Genomic DNA, 22,996 nt, shown 5'->3' with positions numbered 1-22,996 from the left:
TAAATAATTAAACGTAATTATCCTGTCATGTTAAGTAATTAGTGCGTGTTACTTATGATGTCTATTTAATCTATACTAATATTATGCAAGCGGTGTTGGCCTAGTTTTGGCCTAGTGGCTTTAGCGTGCGACTCATCCCTCAGGTCGTAGGCTCGATCCCCGGCAGTGCACCAATCGATTTTCTTTCTTTATGCATTAAACATTCGCTCAAGCGTTAAAGTAAAACATGAAAATCGGCTTGCCTTAACAACAAAATGTAACGGGCGCAAGCGCAAGGCTGATCACCTACATACCTATTAGATTTAAAAATGATTATGAAAATAATACAGAAATATGAGGCACAGATCTAGATAGGTCGTAGCGTGACATAAGATACAGACAGAAATATCTGTTATTCTTTTAGTAACCAGCAAAACCAACTTAGTAAAAAGGCTATTTTTTTGGTGTCCAGCCATGCGAAGCCGAGACAAACCACTTATCATTGTACAACTCTTTTAGATTTTTAGGTCTTATAGATGTAATTCTTGAAATTTATTGAATTATTTTCTTCTAGGTGGTGGCACGCCGTTCTGATTTGAAGTTGATAGTGACGTCAGCCACAATGGACTCCAGCAAGTTCGCAACATTCTTCGGCAACGTACCAACGTTCACGATACCGGGACGTACTTTTCCTGTTGAGACGTTTTTTGCTAAGAATGTCTGTGAGGACTATGTGGATGGCGCTGTTAAGCAGGTAAGTGTTTGGTTATAGTGTAGCGACTCGAATAGCGAAGTGTTGTATGCGGTCTTGAGCCTCCTAACATCAGCCATGAGCCACTGGGGGCTTGGGCTGACCAGTCTGTGATAAGACTTTCACGTCCATCGTTCTACAACTAAGCGTTAGGATTATTTGGCGCACACCACCATATGGAACCAATTACACACTGAAGTATTTCCGTAGAAATTAGAATTAGGGTCTTATGAGAACAGTGAGCCATCTGACATTGAGTGTCATGGGTTGCTGTATCCGTTAACATCAGGTGAGCCTCCTGCCCGTTTGCCCCCTGTTCTATAAAAAAACAACAAAAACAAACAGTCGAAAATAAATAAATACATAATATACACAATGTCACTGTTGTGAACTCTCTCTCTCTCTGCGAACATATAAACTCACAATGCCAGAGGGTTCGCGAGTGCGTTGCCGGTCTTTTAAGAATTGGTACGCTTTATCGTATTGTTCATTTACTTAAAATCCACACAATCAGCCACATAAAAATAGACATATTTATAATTGTTGTCAAACTTATGGTCTGAATACTCGCCCACGCTTTATAGGCCTTATATGCCTATATTCCTCTTGAAAGCATTATACAGAAGTGATCTAAAAGTTCTAGATGATTAAATAGTTAGATAACCATGGCGTAACATTTTTCTAAATAGATCGTGGTGCAACATACAAGAAAGTATGTACAGGCAAGTTTCTTTAAATGTTTTGAATAATTTTGCTTTTTAAGGATAAATAAAGTACTGTATGTATTCATATTCTTCTCGAATTAAACACCTTACGAACAAGAGTCTGGTATCTAGATCTAACCAGTTTACCTCGTTACTGTATAAATAATTGCGATTATTACTTTAAACCATTATCGTCCCTCTTTCGTTAGTATTAGGTGTTGTTTTGGTATATATTTTCAATACATGTCAATGAACTCTGTCGATAGTGTTAGTTTTTTGTCTATTGTTTAATTAACCGAGAATAGTAGTGGCGTTTAAGCGTTTTAGTAAGACGTGATGATGGCTATTGAAAATTATTCCTCACATCTTTGATTGAGGTACAGGATTATTTCTCTTTTTGGAAGCAGCTTCCAGTAGATGTATTAACTTTGGATTTTGGGTCTTCAAGAAAGAAGTAAACCTTTAGTAGGTTATGTATAAAGTGGTTCGTGCTTTTAAAAAAGATTTTGGTGATGTTCAATTTATTACAAAACCTATGTACTCGTATTGATTCGTCTCTTTTTCATGTATTTTGAAGTCGATTTGTTTGTAGTTAAAAAGTAAATAGAGTAGAGAATGCCGGATGCATTTTCCGTTATGCAATAATAAAATTCTTGCGTGACGGAACGGAATTAAATTTGTTGTATGTTTATAAGTCTTGGCAGCATTCATGCCCTAAGTTTTGCCTATCCCTATCAAACGATAAGATAGTTAGTTCATTATTGGCACTTGTATCACAACGTAACTTGAAAAGATTTGAATGTAATAAACAAAATTAAAAAAAACTAGAAGCAATTTATAGGTAAATTTCTGGTATAATTTGAATTCAAGAACATCCTTAGAAAATTCAAGGCGTTTACTATCCGTTAACTTAAATAAATATTTACTACTCGTATGGTGACAAAAATCATCTAAGGGATAAGTGCAACTGGCAGTTTTTGTTTAATATACTTTAAAATCGAGGTAAAACTATTGTTTCAATGCCTTATATATGTCACCGTAAGATTGTAAACATCGTTATATTACAATCTATCCAGTAAGATTGTAAACTATCGATAGATTGTGAACCGTATCATTATGATTGCAATTTAACGCATCATTTTTCGCTTGATTGTAATCTATCGATGGGAAGCGGTCAAATTGTGAACCGGCGTAGGACGGAATGCAACTCGCGCTCTGATTGGTTGAACGGTATGTGCCCCCGCCACCCCGGCCACACGTATATTTGTTCGTTCGTTCGTCGTATTTATTTGTACGTTCATATTTGTTTGTTATTTCTATTTTTATAATTTGTGCTTAAAGACATAATAATTGTTGATTTTTTTGAAATTTTTAATTAGAATTTGTGTTTGTAGAATAAATATTTCGTTACAATTTGTTTCTAACATATGTCAGGATTTCTAATTTCCTATTAAATAATAAATTTATTTTATTTAAGTGACACGTCTATTTCATTTCTAAATGAAATGAGACCGACCAATCAGGAAGAACTTGCAGACAGTTGACAATTTGACGCGGGACAGATTGTAATTTAACGGTTTCACTTCGGTAGATTACAATATAGCGAAAAATGATGCGTTAAATTGCAATCATAATGATACGGTTCACAATCTATCGATAGTTTACAATCTTACTGGATAGATTGTAATATAACGATGTTTACAATCTTACGGTGACATATACAAAACTAAAATAAGCGTGGGTGTGTCCAATCAACTGATTGCAAACGCGCACTTGTGTTAATTATGCTTAGTGCACAAGTAATATCGTATATCGGTACAACTACCACATATGTAATAGAGAGCTTTTTATTTTTCATTTGTTTAATTCTTTCTAACGTTTCTTAAGGCACTCACTACCACTATGTGGAGCCACTGAAGTATTTCCAAACCACTTCGACTTAAGGTCGGTGAAGAGGGTACCAATTCTTAAAAGGCCGGCAACGTATTGACGAGCCATTTGGCATTGAGTGTGTCCATGAGCGGCAGTATCAGTGATACTTCTCACACATCTTCCAATGTGTAATGCATATGTAGTGCGTGTGAGTAAGTGTGTGGGTGCATGTTTGTGAATGAATGAAATGTGTAACTACGCATTAATATCATAAAAAATTGTTTGGTTTATTATAATGTGAACAAAGAGAGTAATTTGGTAATGTATTCTTCAATTTTGATTCAATTTTGATTTAGTGAAAAATACATTACAATTAAAACACATTACATTTTTAACACCGGTAATTCACAATAAATGCACGATGTTTTTCTAAAACATAACCTTGAGGATTGCCACACCCCTTTAGGTGAAGGTGACCTTAATCCCTATCACGTCAATAATAACATTATGTAATAACACTAAGATGTTCGTGACCTTTATACTTGACACAAATAGGACGTAATGTTATTACATTGCAATAACAATTCGATTTAAAACACTGCGTTCGTACAAAGTAAACATGTCAGAAGTGAAACTTCTTTGTAAATTAATTATTACTAAGGTAAACGACCCAATAGATTTTGTATATCTGCGTTTACTGCACAACATATTATGCGACAGAATTGCCATCTACAGTTGTAATATGTAACTACTAACCGAATACATCAACTAATTATATTCTTACTCTCTCTCAATCGACCTCAACAACTGTCTTTAATGCTTAAGAACACGATCTTATAACTAACAGAAAGTTAGATGTAGTGCTCCCAACGCTGGACCAAGAAAAAACTGACTGACCTATGTATGGGTTCTTAAAAATAAATGACACTAGTACTGTGTTAGAAGATGCAGAGACACACAGAAATTTTGTAGCATCATCTAGAAACGTCTAGAATATTATCTAACGATGGCTGTAACTACTTTCAGGCTCTACAAATCCACCTTCAGCCTGATGAAGGAGACATCCTGATCTTCATGCCTGGTCAAGAGGACATAGAAGTTACTTGCGAGGTACAATTTATTTAAATGTCGATTTATTTGTAGCAATCGCATCACATCTTTTAAAGATGATTTTCTTCATAAGAAAACTTGATGGGTTCTGGATTGGAGTACACAGATCTTAGTCCATTTTGTATTAATAATTTTTTAACTTTTTAGGTATTAACAGAGAGACTAGGAGACCTAGATGCAGCCCCGCCCCTTACAGTGCTTCCGATATACTCACAATTACCAGCTGATTTGCAAGCGAAGATATTCCAACGCGCACCGCCGGGACAAAGGAAATGTATAGTGGCTACAAATATCGCTGGTAAGTATATATTTTTCGTGTTCGTGCTTTGTGTACCTTATAACTTTACCCCAGGCATCTCATCAGCCTATTTGTACTTTCAGAAGGAGAATCGATACCCAGATTAAACGTTCTGATAAACGAGCTATCCATAGTTGCTCCGGTCACACTTTGAAATTGATTTTCCTTTAGATTTATAATTAAATTTTGTTGTTTAATGTTTCTTCTACCCATTTTGTATCAGGGTGCCGCTTTTGTAAGCGGTATAGGAACGGTATATGTACAAGCGGTCATAAATAAATATTGACACAGATATATTTTCCTAATTATCACGACAAATAAACAAAATCACTAATTTGTTTGTTTTAAAATTTTATTGTATTACATAGTAGTAAACTATTCAAGAGAAACGGTAGGAGAACTTATGTGAAACGTTGATACTTTTTACACAGCGCCATCTGTTAGAATTGTTTCAAATAATAAATAATTTGCAATAAAATAATATTACGACTATAATTCAAGATCTAAGCTATCCTATCTCTTAAGTTGGACCAGACTGCTCACGGTGTGCTAATTTAATTGAAAATTGGTCAAGTAGTTTAGGAGTTCATCGCGGACAAACATCGTGACAGGAGATTTATATATATTAAGATTAATATCTGTTTATAGAGATGCTATAAATCGCCCAATTCCAATGACAATCTACAGCCAAACTTCTAGACTAAAAAAATCAGAAGCAGTAATTATAAAAATAGATTAGGGCAATTTTATTTTTCCTAAATAAGTCAGTAGTAATCAATACTATTTATTCCATATTTTTATTCTTCGAACATTATATCTCATTGCCAGTATTTCCATAAAAACTACTGTTCTATACAAAATTTAAATTGTAATGCACATAACACAGAATCACTTTTTCAATAAAGCAAAATTGCGCCTAACGCCCCACAATGGGGGCCAATCTTCTTAACGAGCTCCAATAACTTTGTTTGGAAAATTTCGACCTCATGTACGCATGAACTTATGAACAAACAGGATACTTGCGTCATATGTCGAGTGGGAAGGAATATTTTTCTGAGGCCACAGGATAAAAACAACGTATAGCATTGTTGTTCAACGCAATTCCTGATAGAGCCACTGATTTCGTTATTGCAAATAGGGTTTATACATTTCTAAATTTTTTGTCTTGAATATGAAAAAGAATTTTTGGAAAATTGATTTTTCTCGTAAAATTTTTAATAATAAATAAAAAATCTGGGCTAGATTCAAATTGAAATAATTAATTATCAGTAATTAAATATTTATTCAATCTTAACCGAATCTAAGAGACTGAAACTGCGACCATTATTTTAATATTTTTTTTGTTTTTTCAGAAACATCTCTAACCGTGGATGGCATAATGTATGTCATAGACTGTGGTTACTGCAAGCTGAAGGTCTACAATCCTAGAATTGGTATGGATGCACTGCAGGTAATGTTTTAGATAATAGGAATATAAATAAAAAATCATTTCTTCCCATTCATTCCCATTTTTACAAAATTCTCCCTAAAAGTCTTTTATTTGTAAAGAGACTTAGAAAACCGGTATAAAACAATATAATAAAATAGGTAAAAACCTCCTCCAGCTTTTTCCAATTATCTGTGGCAGTGGTTTTCTTTCTCCATTCACTTCTTGTTATCGCGTCTATTATTTCTTCCGTCCCCCTTTTTAGGGGCACTGCCTCACTTTCTTCTACTTATTTATACCATATACTAGTGTTTAAAGTCGATGTTTTCAAAAAGTAAATGTTAAATATTGAAACATAACAAATATGATGATAATCAAATGTGTACCTACTTAGTTATTATAAGTAGATAGATTTTAATTCAGTCTTGTGACCGAACATAGCTTGCGTCTTTTGGTCCTTCGAGACGGATGTGAAACGGAATTAAAAATAACTTTACTTTTAAAGCCGCAAAACTTAATTCATGATTTTCATTTTTGTTATATTTTCATGTTCTCTTCAAAAGTCGATATAATTCTTATACTAATTTTAATCTGGTGTGTGATAAAAACTTTATTGTGTTTCTATAATAACAAATTTCATTGTATGATAAACCATTTGCTACTTTTAAACTGAAATATAGATTTTTCTATATAAAGATGAATTTTACACATAATTCGGCGTAGGGTGATTTTCAGCAATGTGCCGCGAGAGCAGAAAATTGTTTTTTATTATAGTTTTATAAACACTTGTAAATTACTAATAGTCCTTCCAGATTATCAAAAATATTCCTATTATACTTCCAGATATATCCCGTAAGTCAAGCGAACGCCAGACAGCGCGCTGGTCGCGCCGGTAGAACTGGGCCGGGAAAGGCATTTTGCCTTTACACGCAGAGGCAATTCCAACACGAGTTGTTATCGGCAACTGTGCCCGAGATACAGAGAACGAATCTGGCCAATACTGTGCTGCTGTTGAAGTCTTTGGGTGTAGAAGATCTTCTGGCGTTTCACTTCATGGACCCCCCACCGCAGGTATACTTTTTGTTCGTTATTAATTTATAATTAATAAATTTATGTTATTAAGTTAATCGTCATTTTTCTGTTTGTAATTTCAATTTAAAAATCAGGTGGTGCTTCAGCCACTGGTTATTGCCTGATTATACTTCTCAATTTTTGAAGTGAAACTTCTTTAGGCGCATGAGCGTATTTTTTTTACGGATGAAACGCAATAATAATAATATTAGCGTCACGAAGATGTGCAGCGTTTTTCTCCGAAAAGAGAGAGCGATTAAGACCGATTGAGAGAGAGTGAAAATGGACGAACGTAGCTTGAAGCAAATAGCTATGGAGCAAGAGTAAGCGAGTGAGAAAGATTAAGAGAGAGAGTAAGGCAGAGAGATGGGTTAAAATATTTGGTTTTATGAAAATAATAACTAGTTTCTTGTCTCTTGAGTTAAATGATAATTCAAAATAGCTTCTTTGTACTTGATGCACTTGTAACTTGTAAGCTATTTTTAGAAAAGTTATTTCAATTATAAAACATTATTCCAGGACACAATTCTTAACTCAATGTACCAGCTGTGGATTCTCGGAGCCCTGGACGGCACGGGGGCCCTGACGCCGCTTGGCCGGCAGATGGCGGAGTTCCCCTTGGACCCGCCCCAGTGCCACATGCTTATCGTCTCCGCGGAAATGGGTTGTAGTGCTGAAGTACTTATCATTGGTATGTCCCGTTTAATTATTTTATTCGCCGTTAAAATCACTCTATTTATTTATTGACGTCATTCACAAAAGGTTCCATTGTTAGATGACGTCACTTATTGAACTACTGCCCAATAAATGACGTCATCTAACAATGGATTATTGAAAAGGAATCGTGAAATCGTCATTATCATCAGATCATAGTTATGTTGAATCGGGTTTATTGGGTTTTAATTGAAAAGTAAGACGTTTTACCTCGAGCCAGCCAAGGCCCGACTTCAATAAATAAAAGGACCGGTAACGCACTCGCGAGCGTTCGGGCGGTGAGTGTTCATGTATCACTTAACATAAAATTCTCTTATTTATAGAACAAAACTTACATTTGATATGAAAACCTTCCAACGTATAAATAAACGCAGAACTGTTGAATAATTAAATATTCATTTAATAAATAGATATTTGATTAAATCCAATTTGTGTAGTATCAATGCTGTCGGTCCCCACGGTGTTCTACCGACCCCAGGGGAGGGAGGAAGAATCCGACGCCGTGAAAGAGAAGTTCCAGGTGCCGGAGTCAGACCATCTCACTCTCTTGCATCTCTACAACCAGTGGAAGAGTAATAAGTAAGTTTATATATAAAATATTTTTGTTTTAAAATGTACATTTCTGACTTTCTGACTAATGTTAAGTTTAGTAAATAGCTGTGGTCATCGGTCAGAATATGATAAATGCATTTTTTTATTAAGAAATCTTGTAGGCGCTATTAAAATATGTATCACTCGATATATTAATATTGTTTTTTTTCTAGATTAAGGTTCTATAGATTAATATAAATATATTTTGTTTTTTATATAACTTCTGGTTATGTACTTCTTGCACTCATGGTTTTTATTTATTGTTTTCTTTTCTTACTAGGGTTGCCTGGAAGAGATCGCTTGTTAGCGATAAGGCCGCCCGTTGCATCCCTTGTAATTTTTATGTATTGTGTTATTTGTGTTTCTTTCTAGCAACGAAGTGTGAATCTTAATATATATATTTCTTGTGTGCGTGTGTATGTGACTGAACTCCTCCTAAACGACTGGACCAATTTTGATGAAATTTTTTGTGTGTGTTCGTGGAGATTCGAGAATGGTTTAGATTCACAATTTTGTCCGCTGGACAATGTTTTTTTAAATTAATTAGTAGTTGTTGATTTTGGAATGTTTTACATTGGATCCGACAGGCGGCGCTACCATCGCACTGTCAAATTTTAAATAATATTCGAATTTTAATTTTAGTCTGTCCCGAAATTTAAAAAAAGAACATTTGAATAATAATTTTCATCAAAATGGTCCAGAATGTTTTAGCTTGAAATTTTCAAATTAAAGACGTATAGACAGGACAACGTCTGTCGGATCCGCTAGTAAATAAATAAATATTAATCTCATACTGAGCAAAAATGTCTGATGTATGACCACATTTATAAATTTCCAGTTACTCGAGTTCGTGGTGTACGGAGCATTTCGTCCACGCGAAAGCGATGCGCAAAGTCCGTGAGGTCCGACAGCAGTTGAAGGACATCTTGCAGCAACAGCGACTGCCGCTCCTCTCCTGTGGGACGGAATGGGATACAGTGAGGAAGTGTATTTGCTCCGGTAAGAATATATATGTATTGCCCACTAAATTGTTTTTATATAGAACAGGAGGCAAACGGGCAGGAGACTCATCTGATGCTAAATTACCCCGCCCATGGATACTCTCAATGCCAGAGGGCTCACGAGTGCGTTGCCGGGCTTTTAAAGTATTTTAACCATTTGGACTAACCAGAAATGAGTATCAGTTTAAAAACCGGCAGGTCTTGAGGTTTGAGGTCGTAGGTTCTATCCCCGGCTGTGCACCAATGAACTTTCTATGTGCGCATTTAACATTTGCTCGAACGGTGAAGGAAAACATCGTGGACACGTTAGACCCAAAGAGTCGACGGCGTGTGTCAGGCACAGGAGGCTGATCACCTACTTGCCTATTAGATTTAAAAATGATCATGAAACAGATTCAAAAATCTGAGGCCAGGACCTAAAGAGGTTGTAGCGCCACTGATTTATTTATTTTATTATTATTGTTTTAACAAACAAAACTAAATGAACATTTGTAAAAACAAAATAGATAATTAATAATCTAATTTAGGAAATATAATTATTTCTTTCCATATAATTATATCTTTCCTAATCATATAGTAGACGATAGAGATAACTGGAACCCGCTTCAGTCTTATTTTGGTTGTGATATCAATTCCTCTTTTAGCCTTTAGGAATATATAAATAATATTGTTATTTTCTTATGTAAATAGTGTCATCATATGTCGGCGTCTTTGTTGTCATAGATATTTGGTCAAATAATTAATTTTTGAAGTTAGTCATTCGGGGCGTTAAGGAAAAATTATGAGGGTAAATTTTTACGATGCGCGCACACCGTCACAAAAAACCGACACCCTGAAGTTAGCCAGTCAACGTTTTAGTTTTTCTATTGTGAGTGTAGTTTTTTCTACAAAGGTAGAATACAATTTTTGAAAAGATTTTTATATTGTTACGCCAAGAAAGCATAACTTCTAGCGTATACATAAGTACACACATATTTTTTTTCCTGCAGCGTACTTCCAACAAGCGGCCCGTCTGAAGGGCATAGGGGAGTACGTGAACTGTCGGACAGGCATGCCTTGCCACCTCCACCCCACTTCGGCGCTCTTCGGTCTGGGCAACTCGCCCGACTACGTGGTATACCACGAGCTGATGATGACCAGCAAGGAGTACATGCACTGCGTCACGGCCGTGGACGGAAGGTGGCTGGCGGAATTGGGACCCATGTTCTTCTCGGTCAAGGAGACTGGAAAGTGAGTAACTATTTCTAGACTAATCTAGAGATACTGGGTTCGATATCTAGTGAAACGAAAATTGCTTGGTAGGATTATTTTGCCTTGTTCTGATAAAACAGACCTGTTGGAGGCATTTCTATATGTATTAATAACAACATAATACACAAATCAAATAACAACTCCTTCGTTTTTATTGGAATCGGTAAAACATTAATATTTATTTATTTACATCTTATGTATGGCAAAATTTTAACTAAAAATATTATACAATTAAGATATTTTTTATAAAATGTCCAAAATACCTTTTGATCTGATTGATTAAATAATCTTCACCATTTTTTGTTCCTTAAAACTTTATACATACCAAGATAGAATACAAGTAGATAATGTATTAAAAACACATATTATAATGACGTTGCAGAACAAACCGCGACAAACGCAAAGAAGCAGCAGTCCACTTGCAGCGGATGGAAGAGGAGATGAAAGAGGCCGAACATAAGATGGCGGAAGAGAAGAAGAAGAAAGATCAAGACGTTCCTGTCAAACAGGAAGTTGCTACACCCGGTTTAGCCACGCCCAAGAGGACGCCTCACAGACTTGGATTGTAGATTTAATAGACAATAAAATCTATTTCTTTATTGTTGTGTTTATTTTCCACCATTTCATTAAGACTTTGAAAACTTCATATAAAGCTAGTGTTTGTTCTTAAAACTTAACGTAAAGATCTTCTCGTAAGAAAAATATTAAAAAATTAGCATTTAAAAACTGAATTTCTTAACCATAGTGAAATAAGAGTGAAGAAAATTCATTTATTGATATTTTCCAACCCTCTTCTTTAATTAATAATAAACTGAGTTTCTTTATATATGTATCTAATTCTATTATACGTCTGAATGACACTGAACTGCTCTTAAACGGCTGGAACGATTTGAATGGATTTTGTACGCGTTTAGGTGGCGCCCTAGATGGTTTAGATTCGCAAATCAGGCCGGCAGATGGCGCTGTTTTTTCATTCTTTATTAAATATCATGATCGGTTAAAATATCATCAGGACAACGTCTGTTGGGTCCACTATCTTATATAAATATCGCTTGACTATACTGTAGAGTATATTTTTCCAAAGCAAAATTCAATTTTATGTGCCCTAGTAATAATTCTCATAAAGTGACTGCAATCATATTTGTTACAAAAATTTTTTTTTTAGGTATCACAATGTACACTTTATCAATAGAGAAATATGTAATATTAAATGCTTCTAATTTTACATTTCAAATCAAATCAAAATTTATTTATTCATGTAGGTAACAATGTAGGTATGAACGTCAAAAAAAAGAAATATTAAATGAATTTAATCTTACATTTACTGCCAGTTCTCAAATCAAGGGCGTAGAACGGAAGAGAAGAACTGGCAATAAACTCTCCGCCACTCTTTAATCGCCAAGTTTTTTTTTACACAATGTTTGTAAGGAGCTGCAACCACTACACCATGTTCCATATGACATATTGAGTAATAAAGAATAAAAAATAAATTAAAATCAACTATATAAAGCGCAAATTCGGCCCCACATGGAGTACTGTTCCCACCTTTGGGCGGGTGCTCCCCAGTACCAGCTTCTTCCACTTGACCGTATTCAACGAAGAGCGGTTCGAATCGTTGACGACCAAAATCTCTCCAAGCGGCTTGATCCTTTGGCGTTGCGTAGAGATGTGGGGTCTCTCTGCATCTTCTACCGCATTTACCATGGAGAGTGTTCAGAGGAGTTGTTCGGATTAATACCTGCCGCTGAGTTTCATCATCGGACGTCGAGGCAGAATACGAAATTCCACCCGTATCACCTCGACGTCCACCGTTCCACAACTGCGCGTTTTTTTAGGCAATTTTTGCCGCGCACCACCACTTTGTGGAACCAGCTGCCGACTGAAGTATTTCCGAACCAATTCGACTTAGGGTCCTTCAAGAAAAGAGCGTACCAATTCTTAAAAGGCCGGCAACGCACTCGTGAGCCCCTTTGGCATTGAGAGTGACCATGGGCGGCGGTATCACTTAACTTCAGGTGAGCCTCCGGCCCGTTTGCCCCCTGTTGTATAAAAAAAAACAAAGATTTGTCCTCTATCAGCAGGAGGCATGGTGAAATAGGAGCACACACTTACATACTCATGAAAACAACTCGCAAATACGTAATAAAAACAACTAATATCACCGCAAGCACGAATTCCAGTACGACCAGTCACCACAAGTAGCACCCGTTCACGAGTATGACGCATGGCCAGCCATCGGCCCCCTCGCCATATTTTAGGGAGAGAGACAACCCGACGCATGGACGCCGCCACAAGCAATGACATTTGAGTGCGCATGACGATCCTTGAAATGTGCACTTGGCTACACAAGAAAATAGTAATAATACTAATTATACTGAAATAATTTGATACCATATGAATCACGGTTTGTTCCCACTTTACATTTAGAAAAAATCGTAGATGTCGACGATCGCCCCATAGTCTGAAAATGCAGCCGAGAGATTCTGTCGCGTTACCTATTTATACTGAAGCAATTCATATCCAAGCACTATGATCGTTTAAGTATTCATTTATATTATAATAGGCCTTAGCAAGAAGTTTTACTTTAAAGTACGATTTAAATTTATTTATTGACAATATTTGTATCTCACTAGGGATTTTGTTGAAAAAACGTATGCAATTGCCTCGAAAAGAATTACTCGTTTTATGCAGCCTTGTGGTTGGTGCGCTAATTTTGTCTTTATTACGAGTACTATAATTATGGAAGCTACTATTCTTTTTAAAGATATCTATATTTTTCCGCACATACAAAATATTCTCCTAAATGTATTGACTTGCCAAAGTCAAAATATTTAATTCCTTAAACTTATTTCGGACTGACTCCCGTGGGGATAAGACACAGATCGCTCTTATAGCCCGTTTTTGCACTACAAATATCGAATTAATGTCAGCGGCATTACCCCACAAAATAACGCCATATGACATGATACTATGAAAATAGCTGAAATAAACGAGCTTTGCTGTATTCTCAAATTACTCATCTATATCTATTAAATATAATCATTTATATATATTGTTAGTTATAGATAGATAGATTTAGGAATATAAGTTTAATTTTTTAATGTTTTTATCTAGAATAGTTGGTGTGGGATTTTGGAATTCTATCGTATTAGTAATTACTGTTAAGATAGAAAAATGTAGTGATAAATAAATAAATAAAAATAAATAAAAAAATAAAAATAAAAATACTGCCACTTCTCAAATCAAGGGCGTAGAACGAATGAGAAGAACTGGCGAAATAAACTCTCCGCCACTCTTTTTAATTGCCATGTTGCTAATGACAACTTTAAGCAATTAATATTTATTTAATATTAAAAAACAAAGATTTGTCCTCTATCAGCAGTAGGCATGGTGAAATAGGAGCACGCACTTACATTCTCGTGGGAACAACACGAAACGCACATATAATCATGGGAATCGAATAAAAAATAACATTTAGAAACAAAACCTTTTTATTTATAATAACAACTAAAATAATTACAAAGAACTAAATTGGAAGCAACACGGCAGTTGATCATCTGCCAGGGGAATATACAAATTCAAAAAAAACCTTTTAAAAAATTACATTTATCGTTGTTTTCGAAGATTTCACTATGGTTAACACTGTACCTAAAACTTATTTTAAAACTCGTATTTAATTTAAAAGTTAACAAGTAAAAACCATCGTGATTTGTGAATCAGTATTTCATTAGTAAATCTCTTCAATAGGTAAAATTTAATGTAAATTCCTAGGATACAGCTAAAACTTAATCTACAAACACGAAAAAATCTCTTTTTTACTGAAAAGTTTTTGACATATAGAAACATAGTTATGCATACCTGAATTTTCAAACGTCGCCTTTATTATTAAATACGTCATACATAAGCACAATTTAAATCACCAATACTCTAACTAATATCCTATATGTATAGAGAGTGAGAGAGACAACAATAGCGTAAATAGTAAGGATGATAGAGACAGCCCCTTCTCAGTTTGAAGTGAGAGCTAATTTTTATTAAATACACAAAATAATTGCCTATTTTAGGCAAAACTACATTATTATTAAGGAAGCATGTCTACATGCGTAAAAATAAAATACCATTTATAAATTTAGGCACCATCGTTTAAATCTTCCAAAGAAAAAGCCTCAAAACGCGTTAACTATTTTACGAAAGAGATCAACGCCATTTAACTTTAATAATAAGATTTAACCTTTATACATTACATTATTGACATATAATAAAATATAGCTTTATCTATTTATTGTGTCGACAACATATAGATTTATATTTAAAAAAAAGTAAATTTTGGAGCAACCTCCAAGATGGAGCTGTTCACAAAAGAAAAGAGTTATAACCAATAATCATCTATATATCTATAAATCCAAATAAAAAAAGCGAAAAATCCTTGATTAGCAGCTAACAGCAATACGATGTTTTTCGATGTATTTCTGTCTCGCTTCCGCAATCATCTGCGCTTTTCTCTCTTGGAAGCTCATTTGCCTTTCCTTGGCCGTCTTAGGGAAGACCCCCGTGGGGCACGGGGTCACATATTTCGGACTGGGGGCGGAAGTAGAAGGCTGGGGTTCTGGCCCCGGCTCTGGGGTATAGGGCGTTAGGCCTTCGAGGAAGTTTGTTATCGTCACGTCGACACTACGGGTTTTTGCTGTAATAAAGTGATGTATTAGCATTATTCAATAAATTATTATTTTCGTGAAACATAATTAATATTAATGAGAACGTATGATATGTATGACACAAATATATTAATATATGGGATGCATCCGATACCGATACTACATCGGCGATATTTTAAATGCCGATACAACGATACTTTTTAAATTTTGCGCTGTTAAAAAGTAATGTAAACGCACATCCTGTGTAATCTAGTTCGTTGCAAACGAGGCACGGACTACATTTGCCCGGGGAATCCCGCGTTTTATTCATTGTCTTTCTCACCCGCTTTGTCTCCGCGTATTCCATTTCACCGTAGTATGTTTTCGATACGAAATAAATTTTTTTAATAGAACAGGGGGCAAACGGGCAGGAGACTCACCTGATGTTAAGCGATACCGCCGCCCATAGGCAATCTCGATGACAGAGGGCTCGGAAGTGCAAATAAAATACAGAAATTTATCGATGTTAAAGTTAATTATTAACATTTATTTTATTTTAATTCAATTATTACTTTTAATTCTTTATTTTTATAAATTAACTTAGTGACTGTTAGTAGATTTAAAAAAATAAAAATTGTATCTGAACTTGATATATTTTATCAAGTTTATCGGGTATCGGCAAAAAATGCGTATCGATGCATGCCTAATACAAATAATATAAGAATTAACTAATCGATATGATTCATCATGTAAAATTCAATTTAAGTGTGTCAGAATATGCGAACTTACGATTGTAACACTATACAAATTTTGTAGCATGTTTTTGCAATAAATATTATTATCAAATGTAATAAACGGATTCAATCATAGCTTTTGCAAAACAGGTCTGAGGTCGTAAATTCGATTTCTGGCTGTGCACCAATGGATTTTCTTTCTATGTAACATTCATTTAAACGGTGAAGGAATCGAGAGGAATCCGACTTGCCTTACACTCAAAAAGTCGACGACGTAAACACTACTTGCCTATTCGATTGACAAATGATTATAAAACAGGTTTAAGCACATGAGGAGAACATTTTTACGGATGAAACGCAATAATAGTAAATTAATCGGTCTTAGTTTACTATAAACAAAAAAATTCTCACCAAGATCCCTCATAATATCCTGCAAGGGCACATTCGGCAGGACTTCCTTGACCTGCCTGGCCAACCGGGTCCGCTCGTTGACGGGGGCCGAGGGCTGAGCCCTGGAAGAGGCTCTCGCACGAGGCAGCACCAGGCGCCTTATATCCTCGCTGTTCAATTCTGTTGCTTCCACCTAGCACATTTTATTTGGAAGTTGTTCACAAATTTTATCAGGTATATTCCAACTTTGGCAACCATGCAAATTTCATCAAAATCAGTTAAGCAGTTTTTGACGACGACTCTACGCATTTGACTTGCGAACCGGTAGTAAATGAATTTAGAATTAATTTAACTTTTTTGACGTCCATATGTGTCCTTGTTTAAGTATCTGAATCCATTTATTTTGACTTTGACTTTGACAGTTTAATTTTTTATTTCCCTTTTCAGTGGACAAACATTGGGCAGTAGGTTTACTTCTTTAATTACTTTTATAATAACTCTAAGTTCTTATTATATTTGGTACCATTTTCTTTAAAGCATTTGAATTCTTTGTTTCTATTTAAGTAGATACCTTGACCCACCAACTCACACCAATTGCGACTGTAATTTTGAAACCAGGGGTGAGTTTATTTAAGCAAAGTCACATCATGTTTGAGAAATTTTAGTTTTAGTATAATAAATAACTAGAATAGCTTAGAACTGTATTTTATAAGCTACAACTCACCTGAAGTGTTTCAGCAATCGCTTGTCTAATCCGTTCTCCAAAAACTTGGTCATTATCTCCATTCCTCTCCAGGGGAGGTAAGGCTCTCACAGAGAACACAGAGTAAGGGGAACAAAGGAACCAGAGTAGATCCCGCCAGGGGAAACGACGACCTGCTTCTGAGTGACGGTGGACTGTTACTGTTGTGAATGGACGCTCTACACCTGGAAATTTTTTTTATACATTTGACTGAAATTGTACTTCGTCTTCCTTTATTTTTGGTTAGGATACATACATATAAACACCCTTTTTAATAAAAATAAAATCTTGCACTCATATACCTATGGTACTGGTTCTCGCTTTGGTCTCTTTCTGTCAAATAGTGTTTATGCCAGGATGGAAAGTGACAGCTAATTACTTTAGTTACAATTCTCATGAATGTGACTGAATAAGTGAGGGGTTCACCCCTTTTTAACCAATTATTCAATTCATCCAAATGTGGACGTGATTTCAATATTTGTAATAGGTCAAATATTTGTTTGCAAATCAATTACAATCTTTCTATAAGTCTATGTTTATGGTTTCAAACAGAAAAAGCTTGAAACAGTTGAACAGCCTTAACTATATGTATAACTAGACCCATCTTAATCATGTCAACTTTTTTTATAAAACCAACTTATATCAAATAATTCATGAGCAACAAAGAGTGAAAATCTCTTAGTTAATCATTTTTAATCTTCCTTTTTTTATCTCTTCATCATTGCAGAGATTGGCTTATTTTTATATTATAAATCTTTTTTTTTATTTATGGATATGTTAGAAGTGTAACTATCTCTGACAGTTGACAGCACTAATAATTAACTGGACAGCAGAAAACACTTTTGCAATCACAAAGTAATGCACATATATACACATAGTGAGTAAAATACTCACTGATAGCAATAGGTTGAACCATATTGGGCAATGGGAATGAACAATCTGTAAACTTGAGCAGTCCTTTGCCATTCGTAGGTCCACCTTCCGGCTGCAATAGCAATGGTTTATCAGGACTCTCAGCAAAATGTTGCCTAAAATTAAAATCATTTAGAACAAAATCCAAATATCAAATAATTACAAATTATTGCAATAAATTCAGAATCCACAAAAGGTATATTGTACATAGATAGTTAGCAGATAAAAACTAAATTTTTAATTCAAAGGCTACATAGCAAATACACTTACTTCCTAACAAATAAGGCAATGTTCTTTATACCAAGAGTTGAGGCAAAAAATGGTGGCACTTTCCATTTTCTTAACTGTAATCAGAAAACATTTTATTGTTTCATATATATTTACTTATATATAAGTTAACCTTGTAAATCATGAAGGTCAAAATTATCCTAATTAATTTGAAATTATATGGTAATGTTATAATGTTATAATATAATGTTAAATGTCTTTACTAACATATAAATAGATTTGTTTTCTGACAAGAATTTATAATACATATATAGAAATTAAATTAATAACCAAACATGTTTATGGATTTTTATAGGTCTTATTAAGGAGAAATGAAGAATGGCATAGTAACCAAAATATAATTACTTATTATAATTTTATTATTTATTAAGATTAGTTGTTTTTAACATTGATAAGCAATACATCAAATTGATTATTATAACAACATTTCAAAATACCTAATATCTAATCTAGAAATACCAAAATTTACCACACAAATATATTTTATTTTTACATCTATGAAGGCCTTCTAGTTAACACTGCAATACTTACAGTTATACTTCCAAGAGCTCGGCTAGCCGCTAGAGAATCCAAACAGGACACATAGTTAGCTACAAACACACTGCACTTTGGATCTTTGTTACCTTTTTCCTTTATGTAAACTCCTGGAAATTATGAGTTATAACATTTAAAGAAGATAATAGATATAACTACTGGGACTGGCCCCATAAGTTTAAGATATCTGATATTAAGTTAACACTCTAGTTAATATAGGAAGCTGCATATTAAAATAATTAGGATAACATTTGCAAATATATTTTCCTCATGACTAACTTTTCAAGAAGCCTTTTATAACATTTGAATATAATAAATATAATTATCTTACCAAAAGTCAAACATGCCAGTGTTGATATCAATTGCCTAGCAGCAAATTTGTCTGGCAAAATAAATGAAGCAATCCATAATATACAAGCTAATACTATTCTTAATGCCATTAATATCAATCCAAATGGCAGATATAACAGAAATTGAATGGGATTGTCCCCACAAAATCTGAAAGGTTAAATAAGTTCATGAATACCACTTTCCCTTGAAAATATTGAGAATCGAGCATATTTTATCACCTTTCATCGTTGATGAGTTTGTCTGCCGTTAGTGCCATATTTTGTTCCGTTCTTTACTACAACTACGATCGCTAATATTTACAATAAAACTTTATTAATATCGATAATATGAAAGAACATTAAAATTTAAGAGTTTTCTTATCTTATTTTGATTGTATTACTACTTCGTCCTTTTTCGATGCACTTGATTTAATAATTTTGACAATTTACAATGACATGACACATCTTTTATTCCACAGATTTTGCGCTTATACATTTTTATCACGTGGATAGTCAGGTAGTGAAAACCTCGGGTTTTCTGTTTATTGGATCTCACTATCCCTTGGTCCTAAAGTATCTTGGATAAGTAATTTAATTACAAAGGCTTAAAATAATAATGGTAACGAAAATAACTCCGTATTCTAAAAACCCGTACTATAATGAACAGGACAGACTGATTTAAAAAATCTAAAAGCTTCTTAATTAATAACAACGAATGATTAGTTCGTCATTAGTAATTATTCAACAGTGCCGTATGAGTGAAGTCAGCATTATTTTATAAAAAAATCGAATCCAACATTGATTTCAACATAATTCCAAATGTACCTACATGTGTTAGATAGATGTTATCAATACAACATTAACGAAACTAACACAACGTTTAAGTAAATATTATACTTTTAGTGAATAAGACAAAATAAATATTTGTCATGACAGTGATTGACAATATAATATGTAATATGAAAACTTAATTAAAGTATATGTATACATGTATTTCTATTTAATAAAATAAATGTACTATTCTGTAACTTCCGTAGTCTGTGTCCCTTATCCTTAATGTCGGGTTGTCTGTGGTGCGTGGTGGAGACTGGAGTTAAGCGAGAGAAAGGTGTTGATAATAAAAACAAAAACCTAAAATTGAGAGACCTTAGCCTTGATCGATAAAGAATCTAAAGAAGCAACATAAAGGTAACGACTTTAATTCAATTTACTAATTATGTCTGTAGGTATGATAAAAATTATGTAGAAACAAAGAAAAAGGGTAGCAATTACGTTTAAGAAAACTGTGTTGTTGACCTTAGAATTATTTATATAATTGAATAGTAACTGTTATTCTAGATTGTGCCAATGGATGCTATTGTTTCAACACCGGAGGAAACGGCTTCAGATTTAGAAGAGAATATTAAGGTAACCAGAAATCCTACCAATAGTGGAAACAATGAAAGTTTTACTTCACGGTCAACTTCTACTACGGACATACACCAACTTGAGGAGAAAATGAGACGCAAGTTGCAGTTTTTCTTTATGAATCCGATCGAGAAATGGCGAGCAAAGCGTAAATTTCCGTACAAATTCGTTGTGCAAGTGATTAAAATAGTATTGGTAACACTCCAACTTTGCTTGTTTGCCCATAACAGATACAATCATGTAAATTACACCTGGGATAATCGTATAAGTTTTTCTCATTTGTTTTTACTTGGATGGGACTCTACTCGCGAAATTAATGCCTATCCTCCTGGCGCAGGGCCTTTAGCTGTATACAAACTTGATGAGTTTTACAATACCCTTGATTTTGCTTATAGTGGCTATACAAATATATCCAATGCCATTGGCCCATATTCATATGACAATGAAGATAACAATATGACAGAACCTGTTTTTTGCCAATACAATTACAAAAAAGGTATAATCAATGGATATAATGAAAGCTATGAATTTAATTCAGAGATTGTTAAAAGTTGTATTAATTTTACAAACAGTGAGGGGCAGCTATTTACTTCTAAACAATATTTGAATGATACAGGGTTAAACATAAACTTTGCAGCATTAGTGAGAGCAGAACTTATGTTTTCTTTGAAGACTATAAATTTAAGAGCAGCTGGGCCAATTACACCACCTGATTGTTATCGTTTTGATATTGCCATAATATTTGACAATGAAGATCATGATGGTCAAATGTCCTTAACCCTGGAAGCTGAACCTTACAAACTTGCCTGCAAAGGTGATCAAGCTTATATTACTGATAACCAAATTGACCAAGTTTTGAGAAGCATTTTGAATATATTTGTGATAATTATTTGTAGTGTATCACTTATGTTGTGCAGTAGAGCTATTTATCGTGCACAACTATTGAGAAAATTGACCAACCAATTCTTTATTAAAACATATGATCGACCCTTAAGTTTGGATGGCAGATTAGAATTTCTAAATATGTGGTACATAATGATTATTGTTAATGATATCTTAATCATTATGGGATCTGCTATCAAAGAACGAATCGAACGAAATCAATTTACAAATGATCAGTGGAATGTTTGCTCCTTGTTTTTGGGAACAGGGAACTTATTAGTATGGTTTGGAGTACTTCGATATCTAGGATTCTTTAAAACATATAATGTTGTTATACTAACATTGAAAAAGGCTGCTCCGAAAATCTTTAGATTTTCATTTTGTGCTCTTCTTTTATATGCAGGCTTCATGTTCTGTGGATGGCTTATACTTGGTCCGTACCATATGAAATTCAGATCACTTGCTACCACATCTGAATGTCTTTTTTCATTAATAAATGGAGATGACATGTTTGCAACTTTCTCAATCATGTCCAAGAAATCACCAATGTTATGGTGGTTCAGTAGGGTTTACTTGTACTCATTTATTAGTTTGTACATTTATGTTGTACTCAGTTTATTTATTTCGGTTATCATGGATGCATATGATACAATTAAACAATATTATAAAGAAGGCTTTCCAAAGAGTGATTTGCAGCAATTTATTGGTGAAGCAAGCATTAATGAAGTGTCTTCAGGCTTATACAGAACTCAGAGTTCAACATCTTTAAATGCATTCATGAATTCCTTGTTTTGTTGCAATGTGTATCGAAGTGCTTATTCAAAAATAGGCGGTAGTTCCACCTTTAATATGTTATAGGCTCAAATGTTTAAAATTAGTTTAAATTGTTTGTAGCTGTATTGTAAATATGTACTGTAATGTATATTAGATGTTCTTTGAGTTACCAAAGTTGTACAACCACTGATAAAAGGTGGCTTTATAATATTATTATGATAATAATTAATTTAATTAAATTTTTTATACTAGAAATTAATTAATCATAATCAAATACGAAATATAATTATTATAAGGTAATACCTGAATACAGGCATTGTATTTAGGTATTCTGTCCATTATACCGTGATATAATAAAGCATGTTCATATCAACAGTGATTTTATTGTTTTTATATACCTATAACAGAATGTGTTTTTAATAAATGTTCATAAGCAGCAATATAAATAAAATAAATTTTGTTTTGATTATTGTTAATCTAGATGTGTTATTTAAAAAAAATATTTTTAATTGTTCTAAATATGAAATATTATGAGTTTAAATATTACATAGAAGTTGATATTTGCATTATGCTGTATGATGTCATAGGAGATAACGACATCA

The 22,996-nt window shown here is 34.0% G+C and overlaps 3 protein-coding genes across 4 annotated transcripts in view; 2 read left to right on the top strand and 1 right to left on the bottom strand.

Moving 5' to 3' along the window:
• The window catches only part of LOC110995412 (pre-mRNA-splicing factor ATP-dependent RNA helicase PRP16), a 61,659-nt gene extending 50,292 nt beyond the window's left edge, over positions 1 to 11,367 (top strand). Inside the window, exons 12-21 of the mRNA XM_022262576.2 lie at positions 554 to 733; positions 4,333 to 4,416; positions 4,564 to 4,714; positions 6,067 to 6,164; positions 6,984 to 7,211; positions 7,731 to 7,902; positions 8,363 to 8,504; positions 9,355 to 9,515; positions 10,507 to 10,747; positions 11,151 to 11,367. Coding sequence (XP_022118268.2) covers positions 554 to 733; positions 4,333 to 4,416; positions 4,564 to 4,714; positions 6,067 to 6,164; positions 6,984 to 7,211; positions 7,731 to 7,902; positions 8,363 to 8,504; positions 9,355 to 9,515; positions 10,507 to 10,747; positions 11,151 to 11,337 — 1,644 coding nt within the window. The 3' untranslated portion in view covers positions 11,338 to 11,367. The remainder of the gene's footprint in view (positions 1 to 553; positions 734 to 4,332; positions 4,417 to 4,563; positions 4,715 to 6,066; positions 6,165 to 6,983; positions 7,212 to 7,730; positions 7,903 to 8,362; positions 8,505 to 9,354; positions 9,516 to 10,506; positions 10,748 to 11,150) is intronic.
• Positions 11,368 to 13,803: 2,436 nt separating this feature from the next.
• On the bottom strand, positions 13,804 to 19,774 carry LOC110995396 (lipid droplet-regulating VLDL assembly factor AUP1). 2 transcript variants are annotated; one of them, XM_045627977.1, is made up of 9 exons: positions 19,572 to 19,774; positions 19,334 to 19,500; positions 19,000 to 19,112; positions 18,451 to 18,524; positions 18,163 to 18,296; positions 17,251 to 17,453; positions 16,548 to 16,719; positions 15,155 to 15,452; positions 13,804 to 13,821 (listed from the first exon to the last, which is right to left on the bottom strand). In XM_045627977.1, the coding sequence occupies exons 1-8, from the start codon at positions 19,607 to 19,609 to the stop codon at positions 15,199 to 15,201; spliced, it is 1,155 nt and encodes a 384-aa protein (XP_045483933.1). In that variant the 5' UTR covers positions 19,610 to 19,774; the 3' UTR covers positions 13,804 to 13,821; positions 15,155 to 15,198. The 2 variants fall into 2 exon arrangements, with proteins under 2 accessions (XP_045483933.1, XP_022118243.2); XM_022262551.2 differs by lacking the exon at positions 13,804 to 13,821 and having other exon boundaries at positions 14,242 to 15,452.
• A 586-nt stretch (positions 19,775 to 20,360) lies between these two features.
• LOC110995392 (mucolipin-3) lies at positions 20,361 to 22,767 on the top strand. Its single transcript, XM_022262542.2, has 2 exons — positions 20,361 to 20,519; positions 20,670 to 22,767. The coding sequence occupies exon 2, from the start codon at positions 20,679 to 20,681 to the stop codon at positions 22,476 to 22,478; it is 1,800 nt and encodes a 599-aa protein (XP_022118234.1). The 5' UTR covers positions 20,361 to 20,519; positions 20,670 to 20,678; the 3' UTR covers positions 22,479 to 22,767.
• The last annotated feature ends 229 nt before the right edge of the window (positions 22,768 to 22,996 follow it).

The sequence above is a fragment of the Pieris rapae genome, chromosome 4 (assembly GCF_905147795.1).
Source record: "Pieris rapae chromosome 4, ilPieRapa1.1, whole genome shotgun sequence".
Classification (NCBI taxonomy): domain Eukaryota; kingdom Metazoa; phylum Arthropoda; class Insecta; order Lepidoptera; family Pieridae; genus Pieris; species Pieris rapae.
The sequence above is the reverse complement of the archived record's forward strand: the minus strand, read 5'-3'. Positions and strand labels throughout refer to the sequence as shown.